We start from the raw sequence: 17,288 nt of genomic DNA, 5'->3' as shown, positions 1-17,288 counted from the left end.
GTGCCGCTGCACTAATCATGCATGAGAGATGGTAAACATAAACATGACCTTGAAAAACTAAACAACTCATTTAAGCAACTTATATGTTAAATAAATTGTCTGAACAAAAATGTATTAAAAGAGGACTTCATTGCAGATCCGTGAACCACTTGAAACTGTCGATAGAGCTGAGCCAAAGGCTCTTGAAACTGTCGATAGAGCTGAGCCAAAGGCTCTTGAAACTGTCGATAGAGCTGAGCCAAAGGCTCTTGAAACTCTAGACCAGAAAAAACAACAACAGAGAGCTTCTTTCACCGGCTTGGGTCCGTGAACCAGCGTCATGGATAGAAACTAAACTTCTCAGAAAGAGAGTAAACTATTGAAGTCTATTAACTAGAAGCATGTGCCATTAAATTTGTTCCGTTAGAAAAAAAAACGACATAATATATGTCTATGTATATTTAGTTATTTATTGTTTATTTATTTAAGACTTGAGAGTATACGATAAAAGTAGGCCTAGTAATTCTATTTGAAGATATTAAAGTGATGAAAAAGTTCATATCTTTCCGATGGCTTATAAGTGTTCGGAATTAAAAGTAAGCCATCGCTTTTCACGACAATTTGAAGATTATGTATCGGGTCACTCTCTATGTGGAAAAGCATAACAATTAAATTATCTCTTTTTTTTTGAGAATATAGATTTTTACACGTGTTGTGACTTAATTGTAGATCGATTATTGGGGCGTACGTGTGAGTGAATGAAACGAGAAGCGCCCAAAATCAGGTGCACAGCAAGTGTCATGTGATTTATACATGAGGTGTTTGGTTGATTTATACGGCAGTCAGTACAAAGCTCGCACGAGACAATTGGTGTCCTGCTAATAAATTAAAGCAACTCATACACATCTGCCACTTTTCATTCTCAGGAGTTCAAAGAACAAAAAAAAGTTATATTTCATTTGATATGCTCCTAGCCAGATACGACTCTCGGCCTGCGGGCCCTAATTTATTGATTTAGTGGATTGGATTTAGATCTTCCCAAACATGGCAAATGTTCCCTTCACATTTGTTTTTATTTGCCACGAAATAAAAGTAGAGTGTGGAATTGGGTAAGCCCGTTTTTCCGCCATAATCATTTCAAATATTACCTACTGCGGAAATGGGTTTACCCAATTTGTTAAATATGTTTCGTTCTTTAATAATGATAAATTAAGGATTTTTTTTATTTTAAGGGCCCACGGTTGAGGAAGGGACATCAACCATGGACCAGGTCTCCACTATAAACTAAGGAACATCTATGCCAGGCTATATCAAGATTGGTCAAACGGTTTTGATTTCTATGCGGACATATATACTTACATACGAGAGGGGGGAAATTCGGGGTTCAATCAAATGGGAACGCATGAAGTCACCGCACAGGGTGATAAAAAAGTGGTTTGTGACATTCAAAAACTCAAAAATATTAAAACGAGATTAGTCAAACACCAAACACAAGTCATCACATAATGTGTAAGCTCGTAAACTTTCTTTTTTTGGCTTAATTTTTTAAAACTATTGCAAAGTGCGTAGAAATCATGCGTGGGGAATAATGAAATGCCTAGTGTTTGGACATCTGTTATGAAAAGATAGCGAGCCTCATACTATTTGCACAAGACCTCTGACCAGTCCCTATCCATGCTGTTCACTATCGCAATGAACATATAAACATTCGCCCAGGAAATTAAAGGGAGACTAAACGACTAAATCCACTATTGTCTGGAAGTGATGACTATTGTACAGAAGCCGATACACTTTAACTCATTACAATAACAATCGAACCAGATATAAAAAAAAAATGACAGACACAAGAGATCACTCTTCTCTAAATGAAGAACAAGAAGAGGCAGCTAGACAGCATGTTACAGACAAAAAGAGCAAACGAGAACGGCTGGTAAAGGGAACAAGGAGCATCTTCAGGAAATTGTTCATTGCATAATAATGAATGGTACTTTCACTTTGGTACTGGCGGATCAAAATGGCGGGGTGGTCGGGGAAGTCGCTCTCCCCATATCTATATGGCGTGAGTCATGAGTTTGAATTCAGGTTGATCACACCCCTTGTTTTTATAAATACCTTTTAAAAAGTGATTACGGTAAAATCCATCCAGATATCCCTTTTCTGCTTTCTGGGAACCATCACTGAAATGCTCCAATTCGTAATCAAGAATTACCGACATACCAGATGATGAATATTTTACAAAGGTGTCGTCTATCTCTATATGTTGTAAAAATGCTTTCAAAGTATTTACATAAACAACGCATATTTAAAAAAAAAAAAAGAAAGGTTTCACTTTTAAAAGTACTCGTTGTTTCTTCATCGAGTATTTCCAATAGCAATCTCTAGGCAACAGATGAACAGCATAAAAGATCAGAACCGCTAATAATAAAATAAACTTTAATATCAAAATAATTTAAGAAAACAAAAACAGTATAGTACTGTATTGCTTATGAGGAAATAACTGCAAGGTTGAGTGGTAAAAGTTCTGGACTGTCGTCTCGATGGACAGGGGTTTGAACCCTGCTCATAAACTTATGAGGTTCCGAAACGCCCATACCCCATCGTCCTGGATGAGGTTTGATCTAGGATGTTATAATATTCAATTCTGAATCGTGTAAAAACAACCTACTACACCATGTTTTGCTCAATCTGTACACCTGGTAGTAATTTATTGGATGTCTGACATCTCTGATAAGCATCATTTATTTCTTTGACTTGAAGTGGCAAAGCTCTATTAAATCACTGACACAAAGAATATATATAAAGCAAGCGTTAGGCTCCAGTCAGATCACCAACAACATCAACGAGGGAGATTCTGTTCATCTTGCCAACAACCAACGACATCATCTGCAACATGAAAACTCAGAGTGTGCTGCTTTGTGTACTGATTGCCTTGTATTGTCGTAGTGGGGTAAGTCACGCCTAGAGCGTTCTACTCTCGTACTGGGTTAAGTCATGTATAAAGTGTTCTACTCTCGTACTGGGTTAAGTCATGTATAAAGTGTTCTACTCTCGTACTGGGTTAAGTCACGTATAAAGTGTTCTACTCTCGTACTGGGTTAAGTCATGTATAAAGTGTTCTACTCTCGTACTGGGTTAAGTCATGTATAAAGTGTTCTACTCTCGTACTGGGTTAAGTCATGTATACAGTATCACAACAAAAATATACTTACAGGAGATTTTCCCACTGAAAGCTAAACAACTAAACTGCTTTTTGTTTACACTTTTGATTTCTTAAGATCCAGTTTACATTGTTTAAAAGCAAATCAAATTCAGTAAGACAGAAATTGAAAGCAAAGTAAAGAAATATGAAGGCGAGATAATGGAACCTATAGAACAACGTAAAACAATGCTAGGAATGTTGGGAGAGATCAACATAGAAATAGACAAACTAGACACCAAGGACGCCTAATTAAAAGATCATGTGCTGACTAATTGATAAACAAACAAAATAAAAAAAAATTCGTGAAAAAAAGGTTCTATAAAGGAAAAAAACTTTACATTTATAGCCATACTATCAAGACTGTAATATTTTTTCCTTAATCAATATTAAACTAAAGAAATTAATTATCCCTAATGAATGAATAAATTAGTGTTTTTTTTTATTGATTCATGTTTTGACACTGAATAAATGTACAAAGTTTCAACTTGATCCAAGATTGGGAAGTGGGAGAAATAACGTGTACAAGATTGGTACCAGACAGAACGAGTTGATATAAGCTTTGTCAAAATTCTTTGTGCTACAAGCAACAGAGGCTAGAGCTTTGATTCTACCCTATGAAAAGTGCGCACAAATTTATTTATTGGTTGACGGTCAACATTTCAGTGTTCTGTTCACTGGATATACCAAATAGATTGCTAGTTATGGATTTACCATCAATATATGAACATCTCCCATTGTTATAACTCAAGAAATTGGGGTTGGGTGTTTAAAGTTATACACACAATTTACTACTTGATAAGGACTATTTTGATCAATAACGCTACAACAGGTAGAGGCTAACTTAATTGATATTATTTCATTTCCTTCTAAAACGTGTCATTTACTTTGTATCAACAGTTCTGCTTAAGAAGAGAGACTGTGGATGGCCACATTGGAGCCCAACAAGTTTTCAATCTAGTTGAAGCAACTTTAAACAAAGCCACCAAAGGTGAGAGACTGACTAGCTGTTTACTGAGTCAAACTTAGAAGTTTTGTAAAATGTTTTACATGTTTCGGATGTTCCTTCAGAGTTGAAGATAATTACTTCCTAGTCCAAACCTCCCGCAGGACGACGGGGGATGGGAGCGGGCAGGGTTTGAACCCTCGACCATCGATAAATGTGAACGACAGTCCAGCGCGCAAACCGCACGACCAGGCAGCCAGGTTTGAGAGACTGACTAGTTGTTTACTGAGTCAAACTTAGAAGTTTGTTTAAGGTGGTCACTAACAACTTTAAACTGTATGTCGAATTTGTATGTGTATTTGAAAGGAGAAGCTATCTCACTTCCAAATATTTTTAAATCTGAATATTTATTATAAATAAAACTAAAATGATTTTCTTCTGATTGAACGTGTTCAGGAATTACAGCCAAAGAACTCGTCGATGTTGCCAGGGAAATCAAGTCTTTGTCCGAGGGTTTTAGAGGCCAAGGTCAGATTTTGGTTTTAACTTTGATTTACATTGGAAACTTAATCATTGAATCATAATGAAAAATAAAACTCGGTGTCATAGATTTTAATATTTGATTATTAATCAAAACAAGTGATATACATTTTAAAATAATCTGTTGAAACTTGATGATAAAATAGAAACTAAGCGTTCATATTGTAGTTGTTATTGAAAAATAAAGAGGAAAAAAAAAGGCCAGTAAGAGGATCGCACCCACGACATTTGCGTTATTAAAGCGACGCTCTATCTGCTGAGATAAAGGGCCATACTAGTATATTACTATGCACGAAATTTTAGTTTGAAATAAATGATGTACATTCTTACTTCCAACATCCACATTCCAACTTTCTTAGACTATGATGATGTTGTAAGTTAATAGTTTGACCTAAATACGTATCAAAAGTTACCATATATTTTGACTCTAAGCTATTTATTCCACTTTTAGTTACAGACGAGGACGTCACTAATCTTATTAATGAAGTCTCGGGAAATCTCGGAACAACGTCTGTTATTTCAGCCATTTTGGAAGGTAAAATAACAGAATTTATTTTTTAAAATGTATTTTATCTTTAATTTAAAGTAAAGGTCAAAGATGTATTATTTGATTTTCAAAAAAATAAAATTAAAGATAAGTGTACTATAAAGTCTATAACCTAAAAAAAACAACCATAATTTTTTAAAATGTTTAAACCAAATGTGTCGCTACCGCACAGTCGGATACATAGTATGGTCTAGATGTACATAACAATTGAAACATAAACTTGAAAAAAAAACAAAGCTTATATAAAGCATAGCTTGAATCAGTCATGTAATTATGTTTGTAATATATCTAAACGAACAAAATCTGCGCAATTTCAAATATTTTTACCAATTGTTTTAAGCGCTATTTCATGCTTTTAGCTTTCTCAATACTCTATTATCCCATCACTTGTTTGGTAGGGGGAGAAAGTAGAATGTATCTGGGTGATCGCTTTTTAAATGAATTTATATACATATAAAAGTGAAAGACCAGAATTCGAACTCGAGGGCTAAGCGAATCGCTTATGAAAATATAAGGTATTATTGTTATCTATTGTTAGCTTCAAACTTTAAAGAGCGGCTACCTACAAAGTACACATGCGACTTATTAAGCTTATGCCACCACATCAGTCTTTCCCTTGTTTGAGCTAACAAACAAAATATATAATTACCAATAGTTAATTAACTAAATGGTTAATTTTTTTTAAATTCTTGTTTTGTCAGGTAAAAGAAAATATTTGCGCAAAATGTTCAGCTTGTTCCGACATTGGGTATGGGGGAACGTGTACAATCATTTTACCAGACAGACAGAATATAGGTTAATAACACAATTATATTTGTTTTTTAACCATTTTAGACAAATTGAGCTTCAGCAGCAGGGTTCTGAACGACTATCTGGATATATGGAACATTCTAGTCACGAGAGGCAAAGCAGAGCAAGGTGAGTCAATCAAGCATGACAAACTTTAGTCAACAACAAACAAACACAAAAATCGCCAAATACTACTTAAATTAGTAACATTTGTTTTTTAGTTTTTCCTGTCCATTTCCGTTTTCCGGATCACATCGTATATATATATGTGTGTATATGTGTGTGTGTGTGTGTAAAAGGCCTTCTTAATTACATTCTATTGTAATGTTTTTATACTGTCTATTTCTCTTATTTATCTGTATTTCTTTGATTTTTTTTCAATGTTTAAAGTAACCCTCTTACATAGAGATATCCTTGTTCAAACCTGTATCAACGCGACAAAAACAAGTTATAGTGCTTGCGATATGTTTAGCTCATAAGTTATATTCATTAGCAGTTCTAATTTGATACTAGATACAAAGCGGTTAAAAGTTTCTATTTGCATTGTAGAAATCTGAAGGGTGACAATGTATTATTACTTTAACTAAACATAGGTTACTAGTCTATCGTACTAAACATTTAAATAAATATTAGAACGAGACTAAACTACAGGCACAAATAAATTTCTGGTAAACATGTACTTAAGTGCGCATTGTTTAACTCCAGCTCTAGATTATGTAAGCCTTCGTATTGTTTGTTTTATTGTTTGAAAACTTCATATGTTCCTTCCTGGTCTGAAACTAATGCAGGATGGCAGGGGGGTGGGTATAGGTGGGAGCATCGTGATGTGAGTCTGTGGCGCACACAACACAATCATATAGCAATCCTATTGGGAAGGACAGTGTAACAGGGGGCGTAGCTCAGGTGTCGGTTTACTCTTATAGAGCAGCAACTGGCTTCCGAAAAAAACTCTTGAGGTCGTAGCACATACAATTAAGACCCTAAAAAAAAGCAACCGCGGAAGACAGTGAACATAAAACTTAAATAAGACATCCGGTGGACAACGACTTCATCAACGTCAGAAACACTTGATAGGTGGTGAAAGATGTTTATGCTCAGGAAGATGTTGATTGTCGAAAAATTGAGAAATACTGAAGAAAAAACAAAAAAAAAAAACTCCAAAAAAGAAATGAAGACACTGTTATAAATTGTAATCTTCTGTGACGACAAAATGTTGGATTTACACTTATGTAGTTACAACCATGTACATGATGTAGATGTACACTTATGTAGGTACAACGATGTACATGATGTAGATGTACACTTATGTAGGTACAACCATGTACATGATGTAGATGTACACTTATGTAGGTACAACCATGTACATGAGGTAGATGTACACTTATGTAGGTACAACGATGTACATGAGGTAGATGTACACTTATGTAGGTACAACGATGTACATGATGTAGATGTACACTTATGTAGGTACAACGATGTACATGAGGTAGATGTACACTTATGTAGGTACAACGATGTACATGATGTAGATGTACACTTATGTAGGTACAACGATGTACATGATGTAGATGTACACTTATGTAGGTACAACGATGTACATGATGTAGATGTACACTTATGTAGGTACAACGATGTACATGAGGTAGATGTACACTTATGTAGGTACAACGATGTACATGATGTAGATGTACACTTATGTAGGTACAACCATGTACATGATGTAGATGTACACTTATGTAGGTACAACCATGTACATGAGGTAGATGTACACTTATGTAGGTACAACGATGTACATGAGGTAGATGTACACTTATGTAGGTACAACGATGTACATGATGTATATGTACACTTATGTAGGTACAACGATGTACATGATGTAGATGTACACTTATGTAGGTACAACGATGTACATGAGGTAGATGTACACTTATGTAGGTACAACGATGTACATGAGGTAGATGTACACTTATGTAGGTACAACGATGTACATGATGTAGATGTACACTTATGTAGGTACAACGATGTACATGAGGTAGATGTACACTTATGTAGGTACAACCATGTACATGATGTAGATGTACACTTATGTAGGTACAACCATGTACATGATGTAGATGTACACTTATGTAGGTACAACCATGTACATGATGTAGATGTACACTTATGTAGGTACAACCATGTACATGAGATAGATGTACACTTATGTAGGTACAACGATGTACATGAGGTAGATGTACACTTATGTAGGTACAACGATGTACATGATGTAGATGTACACTTATGTAGGTACAACGATGTACATGAGGTAGATGTACACTTATGTAGGTACAACCATGTACATGATGTAGATGTACACTTATGTAGGTACAACGATGTACATGATGTAGATGTACACTTATGTAGGTACAACGATGTACATGAGGTAGATGTACACTTATGTAGGTACAACCATGTACATGAGGTAGATGTACACTTATGTAGGTACAACGATGTACATGATGTAGATGTACACTTATGTAGGTACAACGATGTACATGATGTAGATGTACACTTATGTAGGTACAACGATGTACATGATGTAGATGTACACTTATGTAGGTACAACGATGTACATGATGTAGATGTACACTTATGTAGGTACAACGATGTACATGATGTAGATGTACACTTATGTAGGTACAACGATGTACATGATGTAGATGTACACTTATGTAGGTACAACGATGTACATGAGGTAGATGTACACTTATGTAGGTACAACGATGTACATGATGTAGATGTACACTTATGTAGGTACAACGATGTACATGAGGTAGATGTACACTTATGTAGTTACAACCATGTACATGAGGTAGATGTACACTTATGTAGGTACAACCATGTACATGAGGTAGATGTACACTTATGTAGGTACAACCATGTACATGAGATAGATGTACAGTTATGTAGGTACAACCATGTACATGAGGTAGATGTACACTTATGTAGGTACAACGATGTACATGAGGTAGATGTACACTTATGTAGGTACAACGATGTACATGAGGTAGATGTACACTTATGTAGGTACAACGATGTACATGAGGTAGATGTACACTTATGTAGGTACAACCATGTACATGAGGTAGATGTACACTTATGTAGGTACAACCATGTACATGAGGTAGATGTACACTTATGTAGGTACAACCATGTACATGATGTAGATGTACACTTATGTAGGTACAACGATGTACATGATGTATATGTACACTTATGTAGGTACAACGATGTACATGATGTAGATGTACACTTATGTAGGTACAACGATGTACATGAGGTAGATGTACACTTATGTAGGTACAACGATGTACATGAGATAGATGTACACTTATGTAGGTACAACCATGTACATGAGGTAGATGTACACTTATGTAGGTACAACGATGTACATGATGTAGATGTACACTTATGTAGGTACAACGATGTACATGAGGTAGATGTACACTTATGTAGGTACAACCATGTACATGAGATAGATGTACACTTATGTAGGTACAACCATGTACATGAGGTAGATGTACACTTATGTAGGTACAACGATGTACATGATGTAGATGTACACTTATGTAGGTACAACGATGTACATGATGTAGATGTACACTTATGTAGGTACAACGATGTACATGATGTAGATGTACACTTATGTAGGTACAACCATGTACATGAGGTAGATGTACACTTATGTAGGTACAACGATGTACATGATGTAGATGTACACTTATGTAGGTACAACCATGTACATGAGGTAGATGTACACTTATGTAGGTACAACGATGTACATGATGTAGATGTACACTTATGTAGGTACAACCATGTACATGAGATAGATGTACACTTATGTAGGTACAACCATGTACATGAGGTAGATGTACACTTATGTAGGTACAACGATGTACATGATGTAGATGTACACTTATGTAGGTACAACGATGTACATGAGGTAGATGTACACTTATGTAGTTACAACGATGTACATGATGTAGATGTACACTTATGTAGGTACAACCATGTACATGATGTATATGTACACTTATGTAGGTACAACGATGTACATGATGTAGATGTACACTTATGTAGGTACAACGATGTACATGAGGTAGATGTACACTTATGTAGTTACAACGATGTACATGAGGTAGATGTACACTTATGTAGGTACAACCATGTACATGAGGTAGATGTACACTTATGTAGTTACAACCATGTACATGATGTAGATGTACACTTATGTAGGTACAACGATGTACATGATGTAGATGTACACTTATGTAGGTACAACCATGTACATGAGGTAGATGTACACTTATGTAGGTACAACGATGTACATGATGTAGATGTACACTTATGTAGGTACAACGATGTACATGATGTAGATGTACACTTATGTAGGTACAACCATGTACATGAGGTAGATGTACACTTATGTAGGTACAACGATGTACATGATGTAGATGTACACTTATGTAGGTACAACCATGTACATGAGGTAGATGTACACTTATGTAGGTACAACGATGTACATGATGTAGATGTACACTTATGTAGGTACAACGATGTACATGATGTAGATGTACACTTATGTAGGTACAACGATGTACATGATGTAGATGTACACTTATGTAGGTACAACCATGTACATGATGTAGATGTACACTTATGTAGGTACAACCATGTACATGAGGTAGATGTACACTTATGTAGTTACAACGATGTACATGATGTAAATGTACACTTATGTAGGTACAATGATGTACATGATGTAAATGTACACTTATGTAGGTACAATGATGTACATGATGTAAATGTACACTTGAGTTTGGTACAACGATGTACATGATGTAGATATACAAAGAAACAAATAAAAAAACTTTGGTACATTTGTTTGTCTGCTTCCAGCTTCAGGACAGTCGGTTGATGTTATTGTAGCTGCCATTGGTAAAATTGCTGAATCGATCGAGCCTCTTGTGTTGGAGTCAGGTAAGTAAACGGCAAATGTTATCATCAGAGAACAAAAGTCGGTATATTTCTTAACATTATAAATAAGTGTTTTTTTTTTACTGATTCTTCACTTGCTGCTTCGGTCCAAAATGTCGAAATTGGACCAAACATCACTGCGAGGTAAAAATAAAACGATCAAAGTTATGCTAACTTCTCTTCTTTTTCCTATCGCGGGAAAGATTTTAGGACATTTTATGTTGTGACCTATCTAAGCATGTTAGTTATGTCATTATTGAGTTAGATATCATTTCTCTTTTTTGTAAACCATATCAAACGTATTCGGTATTTGCATTGTGTCTAATAGATCTATTGCATGCAGTTTGATCTTATCGCAATGTTTGCGCCCCTCACCCCCCCCCCCCCTTTGAAAACTTTTCCAACGATCTGTGGGTTGCGTAAGTGGCAGTAACATTTGCGCTTTCTTTTAAATGTGGTAGAGACCTAAGCCTTTTTTATTTTTTCTTTATTGACAAATGGGTCTACTCATCTCCTTGGCTTGTACAATTAAGTCCACAATTCATTGCGAAATAGTCTAGATCTAGAAATGATAAAATGTTAAATATTTCATGCAGACAATGAGTTTAAAATCTCACAAAAGAATACAGGCAATGGCGACCTTAACGCTGTTTTGGTATATGAATTGAATGACCAAGAAGACAATACGGTGAGTTGATAGAAACTATATATATATCTATATTATAAAGTAGAATGTGTGGTGTATGTATGTATGTATGTATGTATGTATGTATGTATGTAGGCCTATGTATGTATGGATGGATGGATGTTACTTATAGACATCAAAACCGCTTGACCAATCTTGATAAAACTAGGCAGGAATGTTCCTTGGGTACCAACTTAGACCGTAGTGTATGTATTGTAGCCCTAAAACAAACTTAAGACCCTAAAAAAAATATAGTTGTCCGACTCTATTACAGCTATAGTATTTTATGGATCTAGGCCATGTCTACAATGTTGACATTAGATAAGATAGAAAGGATTTAGACCTAGATCTAATTTTAAGAAATGCACTTTGCGCAGATAGTTTTTTACTTTGACACATGAAAATATAAAAGAAGATCCATTGATTTCATTATATAATAAAAGGCCGAAACAATCAAAATATGTAGTCGACGCTGATGTTGTTCTACAAATATATTTAATAATCACGAAGGGAATCGTCCGATGTCAGCTATGTCCGTAAATCCGTATATCTATTCTACTGCTCTCACGAAGCGTCTTCTTTGTAGCGTCAATTAGAGCGTTCTTGTTTTTTAAAGATCTGTCACATCACTTGTCGCTAAGTAAAACTTTCCCCTTATTCCCGAAACAAATAACTAAATCCTAATCATGTCATAACAATATGAATGTATCGGCATCGGGTAAACCCATTTTCGCAAAACTACTTTTATTCTCGTAGCGAAAGAGAAAAAAACTTGAAAGGATCATTAGCTAAGTTTAACACACATCTAAATCCAATCCACTAGATTAGTAAACACAAACTTAGACCCGCAGGCCGCGGGTAATGTCAGGCTAGTATATATATATATATATGCCTAAACTTCACATCTAAAACCTGATCTCAATTTTCTAGTTCAATTTTGATTATTATTAAAGTTATAAAGCTGTACTGTGAAATAAAAATACAATAAGTTTACAAATTACAATGCAGTGTTTGACTGAGCTTAGATTCTTATAAAGTTCTGATTGGTAAGCCTACCTGGCGTTACGAGAAACTAATTGTAAACGTCTTTCTTGGACCAAATAACATCCTAATCTGCTATTCATACAACGGGCGGCTTTTACTAAATATGCAATTGAAATATCAAAATCCTAGTTAGAACCTTTTTTCTAGGTAAATTCATTCTAATTAAGAAGCCTAAAACACGGCTAATATCCCAGTTTATCTGGACATTATTTTAAATCAAGTCTTCTGGATCACGCTAAAAAATTATTTGAAAAAAAAAAAAAAAAATAATAATATCAATATTCATATGAAAATATCATTAATGTAAAATGTTGAAATTTTCAGAACTTTCCCACAAGAAAGGCAAAAAAAACTGTTGCTGAAAAACCAGCGGTAAGATGGTGCTGCTTTTTGTGCTGGAGCTGTAGGGGTCGAGCACAGCAGTCTTAACACCATTCTGAAACAATCTTAAGGGACACACCAGCATGAGTTTGAATTAAACTTGTATTTCAAGTGTGAATTGTTAATGTTTCTTTTTTTTTTTTTTTGTAAGTGATTGTTCTAGTCCATTGACTTTATGTCACAGTCAAATTAAGTTTAAGTTTTAAATGATTTGGACTTACAAACCCAGAGGTCGTATCTTTCAATGAATTAGCCGTAAAGAAGAAAAGATTGCTTCACATTCACGTTGGACTTCTGTCATTGACTTTCTTTAACTATACATAAACATTAGTCTTAATACAACGTTGTTTGTACTTGGACTAATTTTCAACTAGTTACTAACTAGAAAACTAGACAAAGAAAATAAAACAAGATTTCAAAGAGAGTTTATGTTATCACACAAATTCAGAGGCGTCCCCGTCGGATCCCTGTCGTATCCACCTATTCGAAAGGGATATACAAGACGTGATTTTCTTTTGATTGTCGAAGGTAATAATGTCTCAAAGATTCATTTGGCTTGTAAAAAAAAATTGTTCTTTTTAAGTTTTATATGTTTTGGATGTTTCTTATAAGTTAATTATAATTAACTTCCTTGTCCAAACCTCTCGCTTGACGACGGGGGATGGCAGCAAGCAGGGTATGAACCCGGGACCGTCGAGATAATCAGTCCAGCACGCTAACCGCACGACCAGGCATTGCTGTTAACTTAATAACATTCTGGCTACAAACTAATAGCCAATTATTGATAAAGAGATATATTACACATTACGGCATGGCATCTCTACCGGATATGTACAATATGTCAGACGAGCGATTTTAGATAATCTTTCAGCATTGATAGTAATTGAAATAAAAGAAAAGAGCAGATATCGTGTTTGTACTTCGATGTCTCAGCATAGTTAACAACGGCGCTATTGGCATTTTCATTTAAATGGAACTAGAATAAGTATGTAGAATAATGTAGATCTACCTAAACTAAACTTCTGATTTAGCATTCTTAAGATCTAGATCTAGATCTAAAATATAAATTTGGAATAATTTAGATGTAATTTAGATTAGATTTATGCACAAAAAAAGCATAGATAATCTATCAATAGACTGAATGCAACATTAAAGTAAAAAAAAAAGTATATTAGTTTTTCTATTATAACATTGCAATATTGATCTAGACGTTTGGAAATCAAAATGTACACTTTAAGTCTAAAAATTGAAAGTCTATGATCTTGATCGAGTCTATATCCATCTACTGTAAAAATGTAGATCTAGTTTAAAAATCTAGATAAGATCTAAATCTAGCTATTGTCTTTTTAAAATACGAGTCAGATAAAGTTTAATACTATAACGAGTTGTTTTAGCATTTCATTAGAAGAATTTATTCCATATGACGTCAAAGGAAAAATATCTACTACGTGACATGGCCTAGTTAGACTAAAATGTCTTCATCAATACGAGCAAGTTGTCGAGTATTCATATACATTGGTGCACCGAGTAAGTTCTTTTATTATTTCATTTAAAGAATTAATTCCATATGATGTCAAAGAAAAAAAAATCCACATTTTCACACGTTCTAGTTAGACTAAAAATGTCTTTATTAATACGAGCAAGTAGTCGAGGGTTCATAGAAATTGGTGCACCGAGTTTTCTTTTTTTAGCATTACATTGAAAGAATTCATTCATATGGCGTCAAAGAAAAAAATTCCATTACGTCACAATAGGATAGTATCAAAAAAATGTCTGTATTAACATGAGAGATTTAACGATGGTTCAAAGACATTGGTGCACAGAGTTCTAATAGAATTTATTTAAAGAGAATTAAAGCAGCGTTTTTAGCGTTTTGTCTGTCAGTCTGTATGTAAGTCATGTTAATAAAAAAAAACAACTAAAAGCTATTGAAAATTTTATCAACCTTTAATTTTCCTTCTGAAACATCGCAATAGTTTTAAGTATGTATAATAGATTGTTCCGGATATTTCTATATACAGTGAGAGAAAAGGAGAATTCCAGATAAATCTTATTCTGTTAATTAAATTTTTGGGATGGTCTCGTATGAAAATTAGATGTACCATAGCCTTGTGGAGAGATTTTTATACCGTACTTTGGTGTTAGGGAGTTTGTTTCTTAAAAATCGGAACAAAATATTAACAATAATTAGATTTTGTAACGTCTAAAGAATTTTAGCGACGATTGTAAGAAAATTAAATTAATGTAGGTCGATTTGTTTTTCAAAACAAAATCCGGAACATTCTTTACCGATCTAAAAACTTGTAATGTTTTAACAAGAAAATTAAATGTAAAATAAGTCTGAAATGTGATTTTCAATAATCATTTCTAGTAAATTACTTTCTTATTTTAAAATCCTGAACAATTTATTGTCGATATTTTAGAAAAAATAAAGTAATTTGACATAAATTTGTTTTAAGATGAAAATACGAACAATTTGATATCGATGATTAAACTATAGTGACGTATCGTTAATGTTAGCCAATTTTGCGATTTCAAACAATCATTTGACATATTTATTTTTTATAAAACAATATACAGAACAACTTCATAGTTACTGAAATATAAGTCAGCATAGAGATTTTCATTTAGCTCTTGGAATTTTGAGTGTTTAATTTCCTTTTTTTTTATAATGAAGAGGTTGTTTTTAGTTTCAAACCCCACTGGAGGGGGTTTTAAACGCAAAACCTCTCTTGGCTACGCTCATAGAATCTGGTGACTGATGTATGCTTTAGTGTCATACTGAAGAGTTTTTTTTTTATCGTAAACAAAATTTCGGAGGGGGTTTTAAAAACAAAACTCCCCTGAACTATGCACTTGAAATTTCGGGATTGTCGTTTGCATTATTTCCTTTGTTTAATAGGTGAGGAAGGTTTAAACGCTAAACCCCCTGGAAGGGAATTTTAAACTCAAACCCCCCTTGGCTGCGCTGATACAAGTTATGGTTTAATATTAAAATCATTCAAATTTCATTTCGGGGAAGGGGTGTGTGACAAGATGGGCAATAAGGGTGGCTACCTTTATTTTTTATTAGAGTTAGTCCCCTTTATTACTTGATTTAAGTCCCTGTTAACTGTGTACAATTGCCACTTCCTCATGAGTCTTTGAGCTGACCACTGTACATTATTGTGAATTAAATCTCCATAATGTTTATATAATAGTTTTGTTGTTCTGCTCTGACTGTGTTAATCAAGAGGAGTGTGTCACTTTATGGGAATGTATCTTTCAATAACGAGCTAAGTAGACTTTATTTATTTGTTGTTAATAAGTTGGTTGATGTAAATATTATGTCTACTTAGTCTCTTATCCTTTCCTGTACATGTTTTTTTTATAAAGACCAGGTTTGGGTCGTATCATGGACGTAGCCAGGATTTTTTTTTCGGGGGGGGGGGGGGGGGGGGTTGGGGGGTGTGTGGATTCCTCCCCTCCCCGACCCCCCCCCCCCGAATTTTTTTTTAATATGTATTTATGTGTGTGTGTGTACATAATCTTTATTGCATTCTGACCCTTCATTCTTTGGGATGACGTTTATTGTGCCCTAGAATAGGTTCTTCCATGAGTTAGTGGGAAAATTGTAGATTCCCCGCCAATACTAGCAAGGGGGTCTGGGGGAGCGCTAGGAGCTCCCCCAGCGCGGGGCGAAGCCCCGCCGCCAAGCACCATTTCTGATATTGAAAGCCAACAAAATGCATATTCTGAGGTATCTACAGTGCATTTTCCAGCTATTAAAAAGTTTTATTTCAAAAACCTAATGTGCTTTTCTTACTGACTTAGACCTTCCCGCGCCGTTTGGCGCATTTGCCGTCAAGCTGTTTCCATAAAATTGTAGATTCCCTGCCATTACTAGCAATGGGGTCTGGGGAGCGCTAGCGCAGGGCGAAGCCCCGCCGCCAATCACTATTTCTGGTATTGAAAGCCAACAAAATGCATATTCTGAGGTATCTACAGTGCATTTTCCTGCTATTAAAAAGTTTTATTTCAAAAACCTAATGTGCTATTCTTACTGACTTATACCCTACCGCGCCGTTCGGAGCATTTGACGTCAAGCTGTTTCCATAAAAATCTGTCACTGGTAATGTCTTAAGCCTCTTCCCACCTGCCATGAGGACCTCAATGAATGAGTGGC

General features: G+C 34.9%; 1 protein-coding gene across 1 annotated transcript; it reads left to right on the top strand.

Annotated features, from left to right (window-relative positions):
- Positions 1–2,771: 2,771 nt before the first annotated feature.
- LOC106072429 (uncharacterized) lies at positions 2,772–13,241 on the top strand. Its single transcript, XM_056013722.1, has 8 exons — positions 2,772–2,926; positions 4,076–4,166; positions 4,578–4,649; positions 5,113–5,196; positions 6,043–6,126; positions 10,936–11,016; positions 11,610–11,701; positions 13,067–13,241. The coding sequence occupies exons 1-8, from the start codon at positions 2,870–2,872 to the stop codon at positions 13,169–13,171; spliced, it is 666 nt and encodes a 221-aa protein (XP_055869697.1). The 5' UTR covers positions 2,772–2,869; the 3' UTR covers positions 13,172–13,241.
- Positions 13,242–17,288: the final 4,047 nt, after the last annotated feature.

The sequence above is a fragment of the Biomphalaria glabrata genome, chromosome 16 (genome assembly GCF_947242115.1).
Source record: "Biomphalaria glabrata chromosome 16, xgBioGlab47.1, whole genome shotgun sequence".
Lineage (NCBI taxonomy): Eukaryota > Metazoa > Mollusca > Gastropoda > Planorbidae > Biomphalaria > Biomphalaria glabrata.
Note: the sequence above shows the minus strand (reverse complement) of the source record. Positions and strands in the feature narration are given on the sequence as shown.